The sequence below is a fragment of the Adelges cooleyi genome, unplaced genomic scaffold (assembly GCF_023614345.1).
Source record: "Adelges cooleyi isolate 19-005CV unplaced genomic scaffold, UGA_ACOO_1.1 ACOO_flye_CR_arks_rails_tigmint_CR_PRNA_108, whole genome shotgun sequence".
In the NCBI taxonomy this organism is placed as follows: domain Eukaryota; kingdom Metazoa; phylum Arthropoda; class Insecta; order Hemiptera; family Adelgidae; genus Adelges; species Adelges cooleyi.
Genome location: NW_026095761.1, coordinates 2,927,964 through 2,951,635, shown reverse-complemented (window position 1 = coordinate 2,951,635; position 23,672 = coordinate 2,927,964). Strand labels below are relative to the sequence as shown.

General features: G+C 27.0%; 3 protein-coding genes across 8 annotated transcripts; 1 reads left to right on the top strand and 2 right to left on the bottom strand.

Moving 5' to 3' along the window:
- Positions 1 to 1,082: 1,082 nt before the first annotated feature.
- Positions 1,083 to 5,011, bottom strand: LOC126841781 (nucleolar protein 11). Its single transcript, XM_050578436.1, has 7 exons — positions 4,723 to 5,011; positions 4,488 to 4,652; positions 3,722 to 3,937; positions 3,489 to 3,633; positions 2,566 to 2,736; positions 1,700 to 1,991; positions 1,083 to 1,634 (listed from the first exon to the last, which is right to left on the bottom strand). The coding sequence occupies exons 1-7, from the start codon at positions 4,849 to 4,851 to the stop codon at positions 1,103 to 1,105; spliced, it is 1,650 nt and encodes a 549-aa protein (XP_050434393.1). The 5' UTR covers positions 4,852 to 5,011; the 3' UTR covers positions 1,083 to 1,102.
- A 1,208-nt stretch (positions 5,012 to 6,219) lies between these two features.
- LOC126841479 (uncharacterized) lies at positions 6,220 to 13,458 on the bottom strand. Of its 6 annotated transcripts, none has more exons than XM_050577987.1 (13): positions 13,088 to 13,458; positions 11,998 to 12,075; positions 11,586 to 11,680; positions 11,323 to 11,397; positions 10,208 to 10,357; positions 9,740 to 9,815; positions 9,282 to 9,466; positions 8,610 to 8,754; positions 7,765 to 7,935; positions 7,538 to 7,659; positions 7,340 to 7,355; positions 7,160 to 7,277; positions 6,222 to 6,433 (listed from the first exon to the last, which is right to left on the bottom strand). In XM_050577987.1, the coding sequence occupies exons 1-13, from the start codon at positions 13,271 to 13,273 to the stop codon at positions 6,324 to 6,326; spliced, it is 1,527 nt and encodes a 508-aa protein (XP_050433944.1). In that variant the 5' UTR covers positions 13,274 to 13,458; the 3' UTR covers positions 6,222 to 6,323. The 6 variants fall into 6 exon arrangements, with proteins under 6 accessions (XP_050433982.1, XP_050433944.1, XP_050433955.1 ...); XM_050577980.1 differs by having other exon boundaries at positions 6,225 to 6,433; positions 7,340 to 7,433; positions 13,088 to 13,457; XM_050578025.1 differs by lacking the exon at positions 13,088 to 13,458 and having other exon boundaries at positions 6,220 to 6,433; positions 7,340 to 7,433; positions 11,323 to 11,401; positions 11,588 to 11,680.
- Positions 13,459 to 15,211: 1,753 nt separating this feature from the next.
- LOC126846254 (polycomb protein suz12-B) lies at positions 15,212 to 22,858 on the top strand. The gene is made up of 12 exons (XM_050585538.1): positions 15,212 to 15,322; positions 15,447 to 15,555; positions 17,011 to 17,057; positions 17,382 to 17,565; positions 17,647 to 17,735; positions 17,802 to 17,994; positions 18,078 to 18,277; positions 18,332 to 18,470; positions 19,205 to 19,437; positions 19,701 to 19,984; positions 20,303 to 20,488; positions 20,573 to 22,858. Exons 2-12 carry the CDS (start codon positions 15,465 to 15,467, stop codon positions 21,291 to 21,293), a joined length of 2,367 nt encoding a protein of 788 aa, XP_050441495.1. The 5' UTR covers positions 15,212 to 15,322; positions 15,447 to 15,464; the 3' UTR covers positions 21,294 to 22,858.
- Positions 22,859 to 23,672: the final 814 nt, after the last annotated feature.

Sequence of the window (23,672 nt, the reverse complement as noted above, 5' to 3'; positions counted from 1 at the left end):
AATGAATTGTCGATACCAGTTAGACTTGTCATTCCGTGTATAATTAACACAACAAATAGTATTTTTTTTACTATTAATTTGTTTTAAAGATATATTCTAAATACTTTTTAAAAATATATTATCAGTTTTTTTTTAAATTTACGTGATTTCGTTCAATTCTATTTCTTTAAAAAAAATTATAAAATACAATAAAACAGTTCATATTATTTTCAAATTTTAAGATCACTCAAACGTCTAGTAATCTGACCCCTGAAAAATAACATACTTCAAGAACTTTGATTGTCAATTCAAGCGAAAAAGCAAAAAAAAAAATGACACTTTTTTTTAACTAAACCAACCAAAAGTTGTACAATAAAATATAAAAATATGTTTTGTTAATAAAATTTGTTTTTTAATAAACCTCACTAATCCAACAATCCTCTGGTCTAACGTGCCAAATTACAGAGGCTACTGTAATAAGAAAATTAATTTTAAATACTTATTAAAATAATAGGTACATTTAAAAAATATCTGAAATAATAAAATTTAACATTTACCAATGAAATCAATTTATACATACTTTAATTATTTAAATACTGCCCAGGTTGCTTGATTAGAAGTCTGGTGACTTTTTTTCACCGTAACAAATTCGATGTTTTTAGTTATGCTACTAAGTTGATTGCAGGTGAGGCATCACTTAGTATATTCTTTAAATTACACCATTATGTTTATAAGACTTGCATTCAATTATAACCAGACGATACCATTAGAATAATTAAAGTAACCTTTCTTATATGATCATAATTTATTTGAGAGATATTATTTATAACACTTTCTCATCAATGCTCCCGATTTAAGCTTTTTTTTTTTAAAGTTCATCCTCAATAGTTCATTGAAATTTTAAAGATAATAATACAAACAAACAATATCACAATATAGAAATGTTTTTAATTGGGCGCATATGTCAGTGACCCATTGAAATAAAGTCTGTTGACTTGTGTACACGTCAGCAGCAATGCAAATGTGAAAAAACAACTTAACACATAATAACATTTTACAAATTTGGATTTTATCAAGGTGTCAAGAATTGAAAATGAGCATCATTTACGTACAAAAAATTAGTTTAATATAAATTTATTTTTTCAATTTTATACAAATTGTTAACTGGCTCATCTGTACGTTTTTTTTTAATACCACTGTTAGTTTTAATAACTGACAAAATATTATTTATATTATTCACTGCTTCGGCATAGTCACATTTACAATTCACGTCATCTTGTAATTGGGTAATAAATTCAAGTACGTTTGGATCGTTAGATAACAATATTTGTTGATACGAGCAATCTATCATTAATGTCGTCCAATCTATTAGCCTGTCTTCGACAAGTTCCTTTTTCATAAAGGAATGTGTTGTTTTTAAAACATTTAACATATTTTCGAACGGCATTCGAGTTCTTAAACACGATGGTCTGTTTAAAGGAGGATATGAAAATACTTTCAGCAACAGATCAGTATGTTTTTTGGGAATCAAACTACAATACAACAATATTTCAACCAATGAATTGTCACTAATATCACTTTGTTCTTTCAGTAGACGTATCAACGATTGGTCATCCTTTTTTTTCAAATAATCGCTTATAGTGATTTCGTTCAATCTAAAACAAAATTGTATACATAAACATCAAGTTGGTAGTATTAATAATCGCGTAACAACTTTTACTTTGATTGTGATAGAGTGGAGTTTGAAATATTTTTATCACTGCATTTGTCTTTGGCATTTGTATCCCACTCGACTTCTACATACTGTTCATTATTTTCTATTAAATTACTGTCCATCAGTAAAGACAAGTTATTTCGTTCACACGTAAAAGGAATAACTGCTAAATTTTGACCAGTTATCAACAACAGATTATTTCCAAAACACCATAAATTAGGAGGATTGTTATAATTTTTGAAATGTTGAACAGCCACTGTCATGTTGTAATGGAAATTATAAACAACCAAAGCTCCTCCTAAAAATATTACATTAACATTATAATATGGTAAACAATAGTAGTCATAGTATATATATGTATATACATATATATAACAAGTAACAAAATGTAAGTTATTTTAACGTATAGTAAAAAAAAATGATAAATTAATTATAACAAAGAAGTAGTTAGTTTTTGTATTATTTATAATATTTTCTAGTAATAATAATAGCTCTTGGCACAAGTTAACATTTTATTTAAAAAGATGAAACTGGAATTGTTTCAACTAAAATGTTTTTATAAACTAAAAAAACACGATATTATAATTTAAGACATATTAAATATTATATATAATAATAATAATTATTATTATAAATTTAAAATGTATTTTAAACATTAAGTTTTAATTTTCAACACCGTATCCTTTTAATTGTTACCTATTTCACATACATTTTTATTTTATCACTTAATTTTTTATTTTAAAACATTAAACCAAATAATATATTAATAAATATTATGTTATAAAACATACAATATTAAAGTTAAATTGATTGTAATTTATTTTTATTATTATTACTAAAGTTGTTATCGTAAGTAAAAAAACTAAACAAACCTTCACCATTTGGTTCTGCTCCATACAGCCCGATACAATCTGAACTTAGTTGCATAATAGTTACAGGATTTTCTGTATTAATCAAATTAACAGTGGTACATACTTTTCCAGGGTATTCACCGATTTTAGATTCATCATACAATTCATAAGAATATAAACATTTGTCAGACCCTGAAACAATTTAGCATTTAAAGAGATTTTTGGCAATTTGTTCACTTTTAAATAAACACTTTGATGCGAATCTGTGGAAATTAGGTTCAAACCAATACAGTAAGAAAGTATTATACTTTAGTGAGTAGTAGTAGTAGTAAGGAAAGTCCAATTTTCACCGATAAAAATAAAATTATCAATAAAAGCATTACCTAATGACAACTATGTGCTTAAAAATTCATTTTTAGCATTACAGTGGATACCCGATACGATAAGGGTTAATCGCCTGTCTATACAAATATATTGCCATAGTTACCACATAACAATATAATGAAAATATTTTTAGATATCTATCAACTGTTGAGTCACTCACACATAGTAACTAGGAAATTGACTACGGTCAAAGCGTATCTTCCCTTTTTTTAAAAGTTTTTCCTTGATAAAAAAAATGTTAGACTACCGACTTTTGAAAAAATTGTTGAGCTTATAGTTCCATTCTAGATCTACCTTCGGTCTAATTTTTGGACCTAAATCCCTAAAACTTTGCTTTAAAAAGTGTAATTATAAATAAAATTCTATCCCTTCTAGGGGAAAGAGTTCATAATGTTTTTGGGTTTGTAAATGTTTATCGGTAACACTATGTTTCAAGAATATTCCATATAAATTTATGATTTTTTAGCTCATCAAAGCTAAACAATATTAATATTTCATCATTTGTGTGTGGGAAATGAGTTTGAGAAAAATTATCATTAATTTTTTTATAAAAAACTTACAAAAAGTTAAAATACTAAATGAATCTTTGTTTTCTCTTAAATAACAACCAAGTAACTTTTTATTTTTTTTATTACTAGTTATTTGTAATTTAATTGGTAAATATGAATCTTCTTCCAATGGTACAGTATATAATGTTTTCACATCCTGAAATAATAAAATTTTTAAGCAAACTTATTTTATATAGATATGAACAGGTATTTATTATTTTATTATATATGATATTCCTTATTACCTTACTATCAACTGTAACTAAAACACACAGCGATTTAGTTTTAAATAAACATATTTTAGCAAATTCAATTGTTTCATCATCATTTATGATAGCGTCTTTAGGTTTTTTTCTTCTACTAATAGCGTCATTTAAACATTCACAATATCCATTTTCAAAAACTGCAACAGCACCATTGTAGTCTGATCTAGTTAAAAGTTTTATTATTTTTGTAGTGAACTATAAAAAATAAAACATAATTTGAATTATACATTTGCGTACTCTAATTACTATTTCAATACACTCCCTTATGTATTATAAATATTATTACTCTAAACTTTTGACCATCTTTAATGAAGGTATAAATTTCACCAATATTTTAAATTATAATACTAATGACGCAAGGACAACGCCAGTTTTAACAAGATTGCTGCGGTTAAACTGAGTCTGGTGTTGCTAGCTTCCAGAGGTGTGTCTACCGATGTACTAGAAATTTCAGCCACGAAGCTATGCCCCTAACCAACACTAAAAGTTTAAACAAATGTTCTAAACCTAACTGTATAAATTGCAGTTGTCGCGTATAAATAATACAAATATATTACAATAACACACACAGTAATTATTTTACGTATTTTTTAATTTTACTTTTCACAAAGTAATAAGTTAATTTCTCTAACTTTAACTTAGTCTACAGATAGGGGTTGAGAAACAAAAGCGTCTGTTTACCGAATTATTACTTGTAACCGGGTTAAATACCTATTACAATTAATTAATTGACGAAGTAGCTTACATTGAATTTTTTCATGTCTTTCATTTCTAAAGAACTTCTTAGCCATTTTCCAACTCTAGTATAGTTGAATACTCCATAATAACAATTAGTTGAAGGATCATAGATAACTTCAGAGGATAATTTATCAGAGCTGCTCCAACAATGTTTCTGCTTTTGACTAGGTACCTAAATGAAAACATTGCATTATTTGTCATTACAATTATCAATGATGTGTATATACGTGATATATACGTACGTGAAAACAAGTGACCATGTTTTTGGACAACGTAACTATAACATTATTATGCTTGGCGTCATTAGCAATTCCTAAAAAATTGGCATCAATAATTGAACCTAAACTAAAGGATGTATCTAACTTTATCATGTTGTTTTATTAACATTCATAGAAAAAAAATTAAAACACAAAAAACACTTGAATGATTTCAAAATGCAAATTAAATCTACAGTAGTCACATAATAAAATCATCAAAACAATGTATGCACAGTCAATAATTAAATATTAAACTGAAGCACGTGTTTTACATATCTTTTATCATTGAACTGATGTCTAATATTTTTTAGTGTCACAGCCTTATCAGCTTATAAGGCCGTGTTTAGCTTATACCATTATTACTCTATGGTTTATACCCATTATCATTTATCATCATTACTTGTTTTTAACCAAATTTTCTTAACCGTGGTTTAAAATGTTTACTTACTTATCTAGTTTCCTATTGATAAGAAGTAGAATGGCCGGCGCCTGGCACCGCGAGTTGGGGGTAGTTCTTCCAAAAAATGATAACACTGGCACCGCCAGTAGCGATAGTCGATAGTGAGCAGCTGCGTTTTTTTTTTGTAAAATGCGATTCGCAAACCACCAACAGTACTAGCGTTTTTCAGGTTAAAATTGACTTTTATAAGTATCTTCTTAAGCTATACCAAATTTTATTCGAGTTACACTGACTGAATTTTATCGAGTTATATCAGTCTTCAAAAACAGTTTTCAGTTTTCACTTATGTAGTACCAAAGGCGGACCTAAATCAATTTTTGAGGGGAGGGGGTGAGATATGCCAGCAATAATATTATTGGACTACGTTTAAGATAGTGATACAAATAAGAGGATTGGGAGTTGAAACCTTCCTCCGAATTTTGGCAGTAATAATTATGATTGATGTATAGCAAATTTGCAGTGATTTTACAACAAGTAGGAGATTGTATAACTATAAAAGATTGTTTAAAAATTAATATTTATTTACTACATTTTAAGTCCTAAGTACCGAATGTAAAATTTAATGATTAATGAAATCAGATTTGTGGTGGCTGCATTAATAGTTTTGTGTAAAGGGATTCTCAATGATAATTAAAATTTTATGTATAAAAAAAATGGCAAAATCTCAACGATTTTAAAAAGTAGTTGTAGGTAGGCCGTAGGTAAGACACTTTATATTGCAAATCTTTAGAATCATCTGAACAAGCTTTACAATTTGAATGTTTGGAACTTGTAGAGATTATTAAAAGGTATGGACGGTGTCTGTCCTTTCGTTTCTCTTTCAGTATTTAGACATCCCCTAAAAAATACCCAAAGGACTCCAAAAGCATTGTTGTGAAACATCCATAAAACGTTTTTCAAAACTAAACCTTATTAGTGATCTCTATTAACATTCGATTAAAACATTAAAAAAGTGGCCAATCAAATTGTATGAAATGTAAATATGTATAAAGTACATTTGTAGATTTATTTAAAAAATAATATTATATGCAACAAAAATTAATAAAATAAAAAATAATAATAATATATAAAAAAAACCAATATAAAAATAAAATGATAAAAACTATTACTTCATTAGCTAATATTTTTATGCATCAGATGTGTTGGCCAAAGTAACAGGTGTAACGACAAATCGTTTAGTTGGTGAATCGAACATGTTTCTGAGAGATCCAGTGGAGTTATTATCATGTATAGGATCTATAAATAATTAACAACATTATACAACGACTTTATAACACTATTAATAATTGTTAATTTATTTGTACTTTATATTTGCATCTATATATTTTAGTTAAATCAACTTGAACAGACCAATGTACGTAAGTCATAGATGTATTAAAATGAAAAACCCTAAGCGGGTGGGGTGTGTTATGATATTGTGGAGGGGGTTTATTAAATAATATTATTCAAGTCCCGTTATTTAAATATTATGTATAATAATTGTCTAAATATACAAGTCCCGCTTGACCATGGAAACGCGTACCGCCGCCGAAATAATGTGTTTAGACTGAGTGGGTAATATAAAAAGACAGGAGAATTAACGTATTTTATGTTCCCCCTATTTATATAAATAGTTTATAAAATATGCTGAATGATTAATGATAATTAAGTCCTGTTTATAATTATTTAAGTAATTATAATTATAATATTTAATTTTTGTCATTCGGCAACACTGAACTCCGAAATAGACATTTTCCCATCACATCCCGTTTCAGGTTTTAGTCTTTTAAATGTTCCCTAAAAAATTCAAGAAGTATCGTCTGTTAATTGAATTTATTTATGTCCAATTTAAATTCATTACATTTTACATTAGCTAAACTAAAATCATCACATTAATATGTAACTATTTAATATAGTAACCTTTTAATATCATAAAAACCAAAAGTGAATCTACTACAATAACCTCCAAACTCAAGTACATACTTAAGGTTTTCATTTTTTTCTTTAGCAAATGAGCTGATCTCGAGTCCGAATGTGTGCTATAATACGCTTGCGAGCTATGCTGTGTTTTATATCCAGGTGACCAAGTAACAAAAGTTAACTATAAAAAAATACTTGATAAGTTATATGATTGATCAATGTTTACTTCTACATTTTACTTACGTCAAAAGGATTGTACCTAGGGGTTAAACAAGAATTGTGTAAATTTATTGTATTCGAAGAGAGACCAAAAACTGAAACATATTCTTCTTTTAACCTATTATTTTAACATTATTCTAAATAAGAATATAATATATATTATTATGAATAAAAAGAATATGATATATAGTATTATATCATAGTAATACTATGTTCACATGCCTTGAAGTTAGATAGTTTGTTTCATCTTCTGGCAAACCATAGTTTATATCTTTAAATGCTTCCAAATATTCACTAATTAATGGTTTTGCACTACTGCTCTTTTTTGGAGCTACAGCTTTAATCTGTATAAGTAGTTTATAAAAAAACAGATGTACTTGTACTTAATGGTTATGCTTACATGATTACTAAATAGTCAACATTTAATAAGTACCTATAAAATGGCGTACCTTAAGAATGACTATGCCACATGCAAATATACATATAATATTGATGAATGTCAAACACATACTCATCGCTCCTTTTATAGCAAAATCAACCGACCGGAATGACGAATACTGCAAGTTAATAGTATTTGAAGTTTGTCCAATATTCTTAACGGCAAAAGCCCACAAAAGTCCCTTAAAAAAAATTAATTTTAAATATTTTTTATAGTATTAAATAACTAAAAAATATTAAAGACTATAGTATAGGCTTTTAAAAATCTTACTAATTCATAATTCGTAGTAATTAGAAACGCCCATGTTCTTTACATATATTACAAAATCAATGATACCTATGGTATAATCCACAAAAAATCATACCCATTAGATTTTTTCATCTCGGATATTTCTGATATTATTTCTAAAGACTTTAATTAAGAAAAATTAAATAAAAACCTCAATTATTTGGCTCATGATTGGCCTAGATTTAGGAATTAAAATAACTCAAATAACCAATATAATAATTAGTAGGTCTACACATTTTTTTAATGAAATAAAAAAAAATTATTACCTACACATATGTTCAATCATGAATCATTTTTACAACGAAATTACACATAAAAACTAACATTTTGAACATCTAGTTTTCTATTGTTACCCATTTTATGAATTTGTAGCAAAATTAAAAAAAGCCCTTTCCTTGTTTTCAAAAATTCATCTCTAAAACAATTGAAATAAAATTTTTGAAAAAAATAAGGAAGCGTTTTTTGATACTAAGCGGACAAAAATAAATAAACAGCCTATCAATAGTAGCCGTTCAGTAATATATTATCATTTTTTAAATGTTTTATTATAATTGATAAAATGCGTACAGCGTTTACAGCAGGAGGAAGTAGTGATGTCGAAATTGCTACTCCCACTAACGAAAATGTATTATTTCCCAATAAAGCTATTGGTACTGCTATTCCGGTGAGAAATGCAAGAACAATACTGACCCATAAACTTCTGATATCTGTCCTGAAATGCACAATAATAATACACAATTTGTGTCTTAATAAATTCACAAATAGAAAATATTATGTTTTATATAAATCTTTGAGGGGAACGGAAAGCGCCAATTTTTTAATAGATAAAGACTAAAACGCGTAGTCACTTTCTGAAGTGTCTCCTAAACCGATTTTATTTTTTTTTTGTTTGTTATAAAGTTTGACATCTACTTAGGGAGCTTAAAGTGCAATTTTTAAAATTTTCAAATGTTTTCAAAATTTTACTATAAACGTTTAAATTTTTTTTATAGTTTTTCCTAATAAAACAAACTAATTTTCTAATTGATTATCTCTACGAAAGTCATTTTTTATCAAGCTCTCCATAACTCGGAGAAAAATAACTTTAATAAATCGAAAAATTTAATAGTTTTTGTTCTTAAAACTAGTCGGCATATATAAAATGGCTACTAGATCAATTTTTGTCAAATATTGCCTATCCTTTTCCCCTTAAAAATAGCTCATTTTGTTCCCCTTCATTATTATGACATTTGTATTTACATAGTCAACATTTCCTTCGTCACCCATTGGCTTGGATCTCTTTCATCAAAATACGAAATTGTTAGCCCAAATCCAAAACCAATGATCACACAAAAGACTAAACCAATTATTTCGTTTACAATTCCCATATTTCTGAGTTTTTTGTCTTTGATCATTGTACCAAATGTTGCCGCATTTACAGGACCCTATAATATGGATACAATAAAATATTATGTTGTGTTAATAATATTTAGATGTATTTAGTAAACAAAATCAAAACGACGTACGCATTTTGTTAAAATGCATAATTCATAAATACACTAAAAACATTTATAAATTATTAATTTATATTTTGAAAAAAAAAACACTTCCTTGTTACTATATACTATATTACCTAAAAGTTACTAAAGATAACAACCAAACTTATTTATTATAAATTTTATATTATAGATAGGTACATCGAAGAATAGTTTATTTACCATTAGTGGTGAAAGAAGCATACTAGCTACGAATATAGTAGTTTCGCCTTGAGTCAAACCAAGTGCTGCAACCATTCTATACGGAAACCACAAATAAATTAATAGTTGCAATAAATTAGACAGACAATTTTCCTATAAATATAATTGTACCTATGTATTATCTTATCTTCATATAAATACATGAATGTTTACAATTCATACATGAATCGGATACATGTAAACTCAACCAGAAAAATAAAACAAGTAAATTTGACTACATTATATGTATCTCCACCGAGAAATTCAGTCCATATTAGTGTTATATTTAATATTAATTTAAAATGTATGAATAAGATGCAGATGTATAAATAATATAAATGTCTGTCACAAAAAATGAAGGATACCTAAGGGCTTAGGCTCATTACTTATTTATCTATCTATCCTTTTGATTCCCACCGATTTATTTTAATATGTAAATAATATACTAACACTGATATAACAAGTAGAATCAAAAAATCAAAAGTCAACCTTGCACCGGATTCTAATCCTTGAACTACTTGGGCAATAATTAAACGTGATCTCACAGATTGAAGAAATGTTTTCCATGACGATTCATATAAATTAGACGTATTGGAGGAACTGAAATAAAATAAATACGTTTGTTGTGTAATAAAATAAATTATTTATTTAACACCGTAAATATATACAGGGTGATCCACTTATCGTGAACCACTCAATATCTCATAGCGTTTAAAAAGAAATAAACAATTTTTTTTTCATATTTTTTTTTTATACAATGTGATCCCAATTTTTCAAAAAAATTTTGTTTTTACCCCCTTCTAAATGAATTATTTTTATATCAACTTTTGAAACTTAAATGGTAACGTATACATTTTATTAACTTTTTAAATTGAGAATAATGTACTTAACATTTTGACTGGTTAATAACCAGTTTTGAACAACTATTTTTGAAGTTATAAGAGTTTTAAAGTTAGGATGGGAGGGGAAGTGTGGTTGAAAAATGCGCGCAGATAAAAATAATCCTACGCTCCACCTTTCCTCCTGCCCTAAACTTGAAACTTCAATAACTTCAAAAATAGTTATCTGAAACTGGTTATCGACCAGTCAAAATTGTTAATACGCTATTCTCAATTAAAATAGTTAATAAAATATATACGTTACCATTTAAGTTTCAAAAGTTGCTATCAAAAAAATTCATTTGGAAGGGGGGTAAAAACAAAATTTTTTTGAAAAATTGGGATCACATTGTATAAAAAAAAAATATGAAAAAAAAATTTTTAATTTATTTTTAAACCCTATGAGATATTGAGTGGTTCACGATAAGTAGATCACCCTGTATATATACATTATGTATTCATATTACACTAATGCTAGTGTGTTAGTTAAATGATTTTGTAACTTGATACTTTACAGGGTTATTTAAATAAGAACTATATAAATAAAAATTTTGCAGTCGTTATTGTCTCAATTAAATAGTTTTTTTGAAAATTATGTAATTGGCAACTTTGAAAAATGCAAGTTTATTAGTTGTATTTTTTCTATCGACTATTAATTAAATTTGATCATAGTGTTCTTAAAATTACCTTTTAGATTGGTTAGGTTCGAAAGTTGAATGAGCTGTTCCAGGCCCTTGATAATACAATGAACATGGCAAAACTCTGTCTAAATCATACCAATACTTTATTAATACTAAAACTTATGACTATTATGTAACAATAACATAAAAAATTTAGAAATAATTTCAATTGAGTAATAATGGATAATACTTGACTTGTAACTAATCACAATTACTTATATAATATAGTTTTTAAATTTAATTATTGATTTTAAAAACAAATTTTATTACACCACTACTGAATTCCATTTTATTCCGATGCCATTTTCCAAGAATAAATCTAAAATATGTTCACAATGTTCATTTGACGCTATTGAAAATGTTATCTATAAAATAAAATGTACATTATTTATTGTAGATTCTCTTTTTATTAAACTCTAATAAGTTATTAATGAAAAATATGAATTATTCTTAGTTTCCTCATTATTTTAAAATAAACTATATATTAAGGTATGATACAAATATAACTTATAAAATCTTAATTAAATTAAATAAAAGTAAAAAAGAGAATAGACTACAGAGCATACATATATCATATGATTCATGCATACAAAGCAAAAACAAATAAAACTTAAGGAAGTACTTATGGATATAAAACAATTCTGTTTTATGTTTAATTCACTCATACCAAGCTTCTACTTACCGAATAACACTTATGATCTTTGCTTTCGGCCCAGATAGAATTGGAAATATGTAAACTAGATAGAATTGCTTCTAAAGCCTGAAACCATTTGATAACCTAATATTAATTTTTATTTTTTAGACCAATAGATTTTGGATGGGCGTACCTATATTTATAAATATTAATCAAAATTTACATTAACTGGAAATCGAAAGATGATTTTAAAGTTTTAACTCACCTTGCGGTATAAATTTAAGTTTGTATTAATTTTAAAATGTGTTTTTAGATTTATTTGTCTTGTTTTTTTTTTACAAAAAAAAAAATATATACACCTTGTTATAATTTTTTTTATACCTCTTATTGTTTCGTTTTTATTGATATTTTAAAATTAACATTTTTTTTTTAATTATTTCAAAATCTATAAATTTATTAAAACCTATGTGATATACATCGTGTAATTTTGTTATTTAGTAAAATATAGATGTCATAGTTTTATTATAGATATACTGAAAAAAAATTTTTTTTAAACAAGAACCAAAATACAACAATTTAGAATTGTTTGCTGGATCTGAGCTTAGCTACATCAGTTTGTTCTATGAATCACAAAAATGCAACAAATTATAGAAGGAAATTAAAATTTTTCAATTCTATTTTTTTTTTTTAAAGAACTACAAATTTGAAATTAGTTGTTCTTAATTTAGAAAAAGAACATAAAAAACCACTATTAATTTTAGAAAATTTTTCAAACTAACATAATACACTGAAAATACCAAAAATTACACTTGAAAAACCATTAAAAAAAAGAACTAGTTGTGCTAAAGAAGGACGCAGATTCAAATTCAGTGGTAAAAAAAAAAAATTATGTATTTTAATTTTTTTTTTTAATTATGTTGTGCAGTGTTATCAGTGCCGTGCTATAAATGTATAGTTGGTATTAAGTACTACGGTTCTTTGCTACCATTCCTTAACTGTTATTATTGTAAAATTGGCGCCTCCTCAATAAATGCCACCCTAGTGCAGTCGTCGCATTTTCTTCTCTAATGTTCCGGTCCTGATTCCTGCTTATTATAGACGCAGAAAAATAAACTACTTTGCTAAGTTTAAAACTTACTTTTTCCATAGACACTTGTTGATGTAACATTTCAGAGCTTTTTCCATTGCCGTTTTCAGAGTAAGTTGGTCGTTTAGTGTTGAAAGAATGTTTATTTTTTGACGAACAATCACAAATAGCATCTAGGGTAAGATGTGTTTCATGTCTTTCCGTAGGAATTAAAATATTAAACAAAACCCCCGCCATTTATGCTACCTACGCTAAGATCTACATATGGTAAAACCAAATCAACAAGACGAAAAAACGGTAAATTACAATAAACCACTGACAAAATGACAATATATAGGTACTTACAACGTACACATTATACAATTTACACAATTACTGAAAACTATTATTAGATTATTAAAGACCGAAGTATTCCCCGACATTGGATTGATATTATATAGATTATCCAATGTGAATTCCTTTAGTTGGGTGGGGGTATGCCTTAAATTAAGCTGTAACTTTCATTAGTTAGCGCGCAGACGGTATAGAACACTAATTCTTCATTTTAATTTCAAAACGTATTATTATATTTTGTGAAAAACTGAGTTTTAAAAACAAATTTCCTATCATTATAAATATTAAGTTATAAAAATATTCTATACGAGTTGGTTCAGGAATGTATGCAATTATTATTTATTGTCTTATGAACTATATTACCGCTATTGGCTATTCGTTTAATAATTATAGTTATTTACGTTAAACTGGTTTATCAACACTATTAAACAGGCGGTTTAATCGATAAAGATCCTAAAAATCGTTTATACTGTAGAAGTTAAAAAAATATGTATAAAGATATTAGTGATTAGACTGTTCCAGAATAAAAAATTCAGATTCAGTTAGCCGCCAAGATATTAGACAAAATTCCTTTCAACAATAAGGAACAAATCAACTTTACTACTCCATGCTAGAATTTGAATATTTTTCTCAATCGTTTTGTTTTTCAACGCTGAAAACGATGGTGCAAAACTTTTTTCCAAAACGCTTACAGTTTTATAGTTTTTATGTTACCAGTTACAGCCACTTGTTTCTTAGAAAATTATTACGCTGTTCCTGGTGCCGTTCTCGGCGCGGGCGCTGCGGAGATCCACAGGCGTCTGGCGCAACAATAATACAAGTAGCTGTAACTACAAAACTAAGCGTTTCCGCAATTTTTTTTTTACACATCTTTTCAACAATAAAAAACACATCGATTGAAAAAATAATTTAAATTTTGGCATTGGGTGGTAAAGTCGATTAAAGCCAAAAATTCTAAATTACTCTTTCACTACTTTTACTGCTATGAATAATGAAGTAAATACATAAACATTTAAATTAATAAATCAAGTTAATAAAAAGACAATGATATATGAAGTATTAATTAATAGATTATACCGCTGAATTTACAAAGTCAAATATTCAACAAACGATTAATTAAAAATATTAAATAGATTAAATTTGTTTTTTCTACAATATTTTTTTTATTTATACTACAGTACAGTCTCAAATTTTTTTATACACGAATCATATTATACCAATACCATCATCAATATAATTATTAATCCATATTTTAACGCATAATGAGTAATGTGTAATGACTAACAAAACACGTCAACAGGAACAAACTTATAAATGTTTAGGTAGGTACGTCAGTCATTTGTATCTTCATTATAAAATATATTTGCTCCTACAAAAAATACATGGCCGCCTGAAAAAAATGTTATCCGTTTTGCGGTTATCATAAGTTGCTGACATACCTTGTTTTTTTTATCATGATTGCGACCACGGTTGTAACTTGTATGTTTATGCTATAATTATATCATTTAGAGATAGATATGTAATTGTTATGACAAGAGTCAAAGCACTCGTTTTGAATATCAACGGAAACACAACATAACATTGGCTAGATATAGAGTGTGGCCAACATAAGTAATATTGATTTGTTGATTAGTGGCTGGTATGTATGAAGTGTGTTATTAATTGTTCAACAAGTTCATTACATGTCTAGCCATGAAAATAAAAATATGTAATACAATATTTTTTTAAAAATACATTAAGCTTTCTTTATTGTAATATTCAATTTTAAACGTTTTTAATGAAAAACATATTGACCGTTTAATTCGGCTAGTTAGGTGTCCACACTGCATTGCTCGTTATCGGTCGTTGTCCCCAGGAACGGCTGTTGGCTTCCGTCGCCTTCGCCTCGCCCTTTGCCGATGGATCGCTTATTCGCTTCCATTGTTTACCCTACTCGGTTTTAGATTTACATAGGTAAACATTTTTTTTTTTAGTTTTAGTTTTTACTTTTTTATTAAAATTGTATTCGTTTATAATTTTCTCATTTTCGTTACGCTGTTTATTACGTTTTGTGTTTCTACCCTTGTATGCTTGTCAGTTTGCCGGTTTTTTGAGGATGGCTCCAAGGAAGAGGGAAAAAGAATTGGACAAAAACAGAATGGATCATGCACAGGCCGATCACGAATTGTTTCTCCAAGCTTTTGAAAGTATGTTTTCAGCACAATATCAAATGTTGAAAATTTTCTTTTGAATTGTATTTCGAACTTTAATAATAATAATAATAACTTTAATAATAATTATGTGTAAAATTGTATGTAAATATTAATTTTGTATTTAATATTTACCTTATAAGGAATATGATGTTAGTCTTCATGGAAATAGTACTATATTATAAAAAAACCACGTTGATTTCTAACCCCCTGATAAATATAACAGTTAAAAACTACCTAATTTTACCATCAAAATATTATTAAACTTCAAATTCTTAAATAAAATTGTACATTAATTACAAATGTATTTTATTATTTAACGAGATATTTATTGGAATTACATTAGGTATAAACAAATATAAGTCTAACACAAAACCATAAGTTATTGAACCTATTTGAAATAATTTAAGTACAAGTCGAATTAATTGGAAGTATACTCATTTTATAAAAATGTGTGTAATATTTCATTTGATTAAAAGTTTAAAACAAAATTGTTGGACTATTGTTAAAATTGTTAGTAAACATATTTTTCTTTGAAAACTTTAACAAAAAATAATTTATTACTTCAAAATTTAATTTACAAACTTGTCCGACAGTGCGTTAAATAAATATTTTGATTTTATTTTCGCGAGCCAAATATGTATTGTAAGTGCAGGTAAAATAACTTTTGTTAGTAAATAAGTGTTTAAGTTATGCATATCAACTATAATTCTGTTCCTTTAATACTGTGACTAATATTGAATGTGTTGTTGTATATAGTGATGCACTGTGCACATATAGTCTGTTACCCTGTTTACACATATAAAGCTGTATGATGGAAGGAATTGGAAAATTAATACTGATGACCCTCTAGCCAACCCTTCGCAGGGTTTTAGAGGCTCAGTCTATTCTTTGATGTAAACACTTAAGGTGTATTACTTGAATGGTTAAATAAATATTAACACACTAAAACAGTTGGACTGCTAGGCTGCCGAAATCTTTTCTGAACATAACTAAGTTTTCACTTGTTCATATTGTAATATAGCACACATAAACTATATACACAAACTATAGCGCCAAGTTTTGGTCTATAAATATACAAATATTAATTAAACCAACAATAAAATTGAACTAGTTATATTTTACTGAACGGAAAAGCAACGAGATAGAGGGTGTTTGGGTCACAACGGGTCATTTTTTAAGAAATTGTATTATAGGTTCTCCGATCATTACATGTACTGCCACCATGGTTAAAGTCTAGTCATGTCATGTATAGTATTTAGGTGTTATTTTTAGTTAAGGTTCCTTTTTTTATTTTGAGAGAGAGACCATTATTTAATTTAAATTTAATATTTGAATAAACAATTGTAAGCATACTTAATTTTATTATTTACATACATACATACATACGTACACATAATTATTGATTTATTCAGTAAAGAAAATTACAAATAATATTTTTTTTTTTTACAGAACCTACTCAAATCTATAAATATTTAAGAAATCGCAGCTTATTTTCTGTAAGTAATTTATAATAATAATTATCAAATAAATAATAATAATTATCAAAGGTACCTATACAAAATTAGAGGTTTGTGTTGTGTAGAACTCGTAAGATAACAAAGATCTGATATTTCTATTTAAAGTATAATTAATAATAACATAGACCAAAGTAAATTTCAGTCTTGCATGTGGAAAAAACTATTCTAATGATAAACTAATTATGTAAACTTGAAAACCATATTTTAGTTTAAATTAATTCTGTTATATGTTATAAGCTAATTGCATAAAATAAGTTAAATGTAAAAAGTTATGATTTTTTATTTAATAATTTTTTTTTGCAGCCATTATTTCTTGTTAGAACATTAAGTTACATGAGGGCAAATCGCCCACGACCCAAGCGGCCTAAGAAAAAAATTGATATTGATTCATTATTGATGAACATAGTAGAAAAAAAACTTAATGAAAAAAAAACTTGCAACAAACGATACTTGACAATTACTTACATTGGATACTTTGATGATAAAAGTAACTTTCAATATTAATTGTATATTATTTTTAACATAATGGTTCTTATTTTAATTTTAAATGCTAATTTAATTATTACAGTTAATGATGTAAATGAACCAATTAAAATTGAAACTAGCCTTATCAAAATAAGTCATAAGAAAAGGAAGGATGCTTGTCCTTGGTCAATGGTAACTGAATTAATAATAATATATTGTATTTCAGATATTAATTCAATTTTATTTAATGTTACTTAGATATCTTATGGACTGTCTGCGGTACCAGTAAATCCTCAAATCAATCAACAAACTTGTAATTTAACTTCACACGTATCACCTGTATCTATTCCTGTTGATTCACTTGCTACTATTAATGGTCATGTATCGAAATCCCACCATTTATTGTTGAGAATTATGAATATGGCTTCAAACTCAGATTCTGAAAACACAGGTACAGCTAGTTTATTTTTGTTGTTAAATAGTTGATGATTTAAATAACATAAAGGTGTAAATAAAAACATGTCATCATTTTAGAACCAAGTCAAAAAAAACGTAGAATGAGTATCAAAGAGGGTAATGGTGTTAGCAAAAAAGAATTTGGTGCCAATTTAATTATACACGATAAACAAAACCGTTGTTTACTTAAAGACGGTGATTATGATTGTATCGTCGAAGAGTTGAATGCAAATCCAATATCGAGTATTGGCAAATCGGCATCTTGGGAACGTCTCAAAGTAATATTTGTTTTAATATCAAATTGTGTATGTTACTTATCATATTCACTATAGGAAGTGAAAGCCGGACCTCAATATGGTGCTTTTGAAAATAGAAACAAAATTAAGCTTCGTCTCAAATGGTCAGCTGAGCCTACTACTAGCGCTGCTGTGGAATATCCTCTCGTTGACAACAAAGAAAACAGTTGGCCAAGTAATATATATTTTTTTTATATAATAAAAAATGCTGATATAACTTGGTTTTTTTATTAAGGGCAAGGTAGGACTTATTATATATTTTAATTCAAGCAGTAGAAACTAAAAATATAAAAACAATATTAACCTCGTAACAGACTTTTAGTTTTGCATTTGTGTGTAGTATTTTAAAATTTATATATAAATTTAAGTATAACATAATGATTTTATGCAAAAATAATTTTTAAAAAACCTATTAGTGAGGTGGAGCATATTTGGATCTGAGAATTCACAAGTCTTTAGGAATTATTATAACTGAATGTAATAAAATCACTTAAATAAATGTCTTGATGTGAAACTGTGGATGGTAAAAACGATTCAATATAAATATAAAATTTTCTTTACTATCGGTCATTTTATAGAGAATAGGTAGGTACATGTATTTATAACCATATTTGATATTTTGAGTTTTCCTCAATAAAAAAGTGACTAGGTTTTTAACTTTTTAAATGGTAATGCGTGTATGTCATTAATTTTTTGTTAAACATAGTCTACTAATCCATCTTTCTTAATCCGCCTTTTTAACTAAGCATCAAAGTTTTACATTTTAACCTAGTATGTTTTAACATGTACTATATAAAACAATCATCTTAAGTCGAGTATATTTAGGTAACGGTGTTTAAACAGTTTTTTATAAATTATAAAATATTATGAAATACTAAAACATTAAATATCACAATTTGTTTGTCGTAGGTTCCATATCTAGAAGAAGTAGCAGTGTTCAAAATGCTAATGGTTCAGTTGAAAATTCTTCGTCTAACAAATTGAAAATTGTTTATCAATTTCTTTATAACAACAATAGTCGTCAACAAACTGAAGCAAGCGAAGATTTACACTGTCCGTGGTGCACTCTAGATTGCTTTACATTATATGCTTTACTAAAGCATTTGAAGTTATGCCACGCTCGCTTTACGTTTTCTTATGTTGTAAGTATTAAATTAAATATATATTTTGACTGTCACTGTGATACCACACAACTGACATTTTTTCCAAAATTATTTATTTTTTAAACAGCATTTTGTTCTGTTTAAATATTAGAAAAAAGGAACTTCAATATTTACTTCTCAAAATGAATAAGTTTTTGTCTCTCTTAAACAATTATCGATTTTATAGTTGTGTGGTATTTCAATGACATTCGCATAGGCATAATGTATTTAGTAAATATTAATATTGTATATTTTATTCATAGCCAACAGGTTCTGGTGCACGTATTGATGTTGCGATCAATGAAAACTATGACGGTTGTTATATTGGAAGTCCTCAAGATTTGATTGCTCAGCCTCAGAGAGATGAATCCAAAAATGTTGGATATCGCATAACTAGAGTTGGTCCTGTGCGACGCGCTGTTGTATCAAAAATAGTCGTATGTCATCCCAAACGTCTCCGGCGTGCTTCTTTGTCGGAATTTTTACACGAATTAGAAGATACTGACGGCTATGATGGTCAAAGACCTTATGTGACCGGACACAACAGGTATTCTACATTTGTTCAGTTAATTATTATGTCAAAAAATCCAAATATCGATAGATTAAAGATTGTTTGTTTAGCAGAATAGACATTTTTTTGAAGCACAACAGTAATTTTTTATTTAGTAACACGCTTAGGTTGTAAAATAAATATAAACACCACAATTTTTTACATATTTAAAAGTTATTTTAGTTTAAGAACCTACCATCAGATAACTACAAAATTTGCAATTGTTGCCTAATTAGATTTAAAAATAACAATAAAAGTGATTTTATTTACAATTTAATCGTGGTGTCATGGGGTGTGTTATTTATATTTGTTTAGACTTTATCATCACACATCGACTTGCCTTCCAATATATCCTCGAGAAATGGATGAAGACAGTGAAGACGAAAGTGATCCGATATGGTTACGAAAAAAGACTGCAATGATGATTGATGAATTTACTGATGTTAACGATGGCGAAAAAGAAATAATGAAAATGTGGAATTTGCATGTAATGAAAGAAGGGTAAGAACAGAGTATATTTGTTTTTAAACAAAAACCAGAATTAAGAACAATTTATTTATTATAATTTTCATTGTACGTTTTTAGATTTGTTGGTGACTGTCAAATATCATTGGCTTTGAGCATGTTTGTTGAATTAAAGGGCAAAGATATTCTAAGAAAAAATTTGTATAGAAATTTCATGTTGCATCTTTGTAATTTGTGTGATTTGCGCCTTATAAGTCCGGTTACGTTTTACACCACTATACAAAAATTACAAGACATAATTGCTATTGATTCAAAGGCCAGTAATGTTTTGTACGAGTCGTTTGAAGCTCAAAGAAAATACTGGCGTGAAGAAGGCGCAAAAAAATCTGAAGATCGCACAGAAATCAGATGCTTGGTACAAAGTCCTTTGCAGTCCGATATCGGGACCAGACGCAAACCGGCTGGATCTTTTTATCCGTTAAAACTACAGGATAAATTAAAAGGTAAGGTCATCAAACAACAAAACAGTCGCAAAGGCAGTAGTTCCGCCAGACAAAACCCTCCGGCCACAAAAAATGCAAATATTATCGACGAAAAGAAATCTGAGAAGAAAGGTGACAAGAAAGGGGGTTCCACTACTAGATCTCAGTCGGCTGTCCGATCCGATAAGCCTGAGAAACCAACAGAGAAACGTAATAGTACATCTTTAAATGGTGAAGATCACAAAATATCAGCAACTTTGACCGTGCGACGTAGGACATTTCCCTCATTGACTGATAAGAAAAAACCAGTTCCTGAAAAAGTACCAACAAACCCGTCTGAATCCATAAGGCGAAAGTAGATAGGTAATTATTATGATTATTGTGATAATTTTCCCATAATTATGTCCCAAATGAGTTTTAAAATGATTACATAATCATTAAAATTGTATTAGTATGTCCTCTTAAATGTTCATATTTTTGTGATCTAAACATTATGTTTTTTTTATCATCTAAAAATGATAAAGGATAAGTAACTAAATTTTTTTCGAAATGTTAAATATTTATTATATTGGTGTAAACAATTTTCACTAGCTATTTTTTTTTTACATCAATAAATGAACTTTTATGGATTTGAGGCAACTGACAAATGTTCTATGTTAGTTATTCTGTTATAATCTTATTGTTTTTTGTACTTTCAGTTAACTGAAAACAATAACTAATATTTAGTTTTATTTTAAAGGTTAACCCTTCGATTATCATACAAATACAAACGATAGTTAAATTATCCAATTTCTAAAATAATGTTTGATTTAAAATTTTATTTTATAAGTTACCATTTTGTTTGAGAACTATAAATGTTTCTATTTTTTCTATTCCTATAAATTACCGATTGGCGTTATGGTTATCAGTATACATTATTATATAACTATTCAATTCTAATTATTTTGTACAAAATAAGGAATTAAAAATGATAGTGTTTAAAATCAACAAACAATAACTACCATTTAAAATATAAACATTCATGCATGTTAAGTATATATTTAATTCATGATGCAATTAACTTAAAAATAGAGGGTTCCGCTGTTTTCTGTCTGATTTATAATTTAAATTGTATACTAAAGTTAATTTAGGATAAAGTCAACTTAGTATCAAAAGTCAGTTAAATGGTATGACCAATGTTCAAATGATTATATCTCAATATTTTTTTTTTTTATGATTTTACTACTGAGTTATTTTACTTATACAAAAAAAAAATGTATTAGTGAAAAGCATTTTTATGTTAAAGGGTTGTTAATGTTGATAACATTTGAACCATTATATGATGTAACAGCGGGGTACCACATCTTGTACATTTTATTTTATACTTAAACCAAAGTCACTTAACAATAATCGTTTATTATAATAAATAATATTACGCATTATTGAAAAATAAATATATACTATTTTTACCATGCATCCAGTAATATTTTTCATACAAAGACTTTGTAATATAAACTATGTAAAATTATTAATAATTAGCGGTTTAGTATAATAAATAAAATACTAATGGACTATATGTACAAAAAAAAAAAGTAGCAACGACCACGAGAAAATACTAACATTTATCAAAATGAGTTTAGTAATGATGTTTAGATTTTTTTTTTCATTTTACATTTTATAGGTAGACAGTTACTTGAATAGCTAAAAATTAATGGTGTATTCGTAAGGATTCACTCTGTGTGTACCTTAATGACTGTTTTTTACGGATACGTGATTACAAGTTTTTCATTATGAGTACACAAGTATAAAAAACAGTAGATGAGTATACACAGTGTATTTACGAATACACGTCTGTATGTTTTGATACATATGAAAAAAAAACTGTTTACCTGTGTACAAAGTATTTTCTAAATTTATTAGAAATATATTATGTTTAAATGGTTTATCGCCTTGGGTTTTTTTTTATTTGTAGCTTTGAATGTATTCAAGTATTTTACAGGGTTTGATTCTATGGATAAGGTTTATTTATTTATTTCAATTATGGTTTATCTTAAATTATTATATTGTTATCGTATGGCCACATTTTTTATAAATACTTCAAAAATATTAAGCGACTTTAATCCCCCACATCTGTTATTGAATGAATTGCATGTGTTTTTTTTTGTACCTATTATAAATTATATCTCCCACCTTATAGTAATTTTTTTTTTTTAGATCTCATTTTATAAAAATTATTTTTAAGGTATTTTGGCAGAATGTTTTAATCAATTATTGTTCAAAGGCATAATATATATTTATAAATAATAATTATTAGCACAATAATTTTCATTGATAACAAAAGCAATAACATTGATTTGATAAAACAACATATTTAAACTCCTCAACTCAAACACGAAATCTCTTAAAAAATTGATTGATTATAAATATATATAAAATAAATATCTCAAGGGATTCATTAATTTGTATTATTATTAGAAAAATATTTATGGGATACCTATGATTTATACTTGTAGTTCAATCATAATGTGTGTTTTTCCACTTATTAGTTAGACTGAGTTAAACTGTTATTATTTTAATCGAAATTAGTATAAATCAACAAGTATTTAAGTAATTTTTTTAAATTCACAGCACAAATATATTAAATTTAATGGACTTGTAAAAGACTTTTTAAAAATAAATCTTAACATATAGTAGCAAGAAATTAATATTTCTGTAAGAAAAAAGTATATATATATTAAGGTATACTAATTAATTCAAAA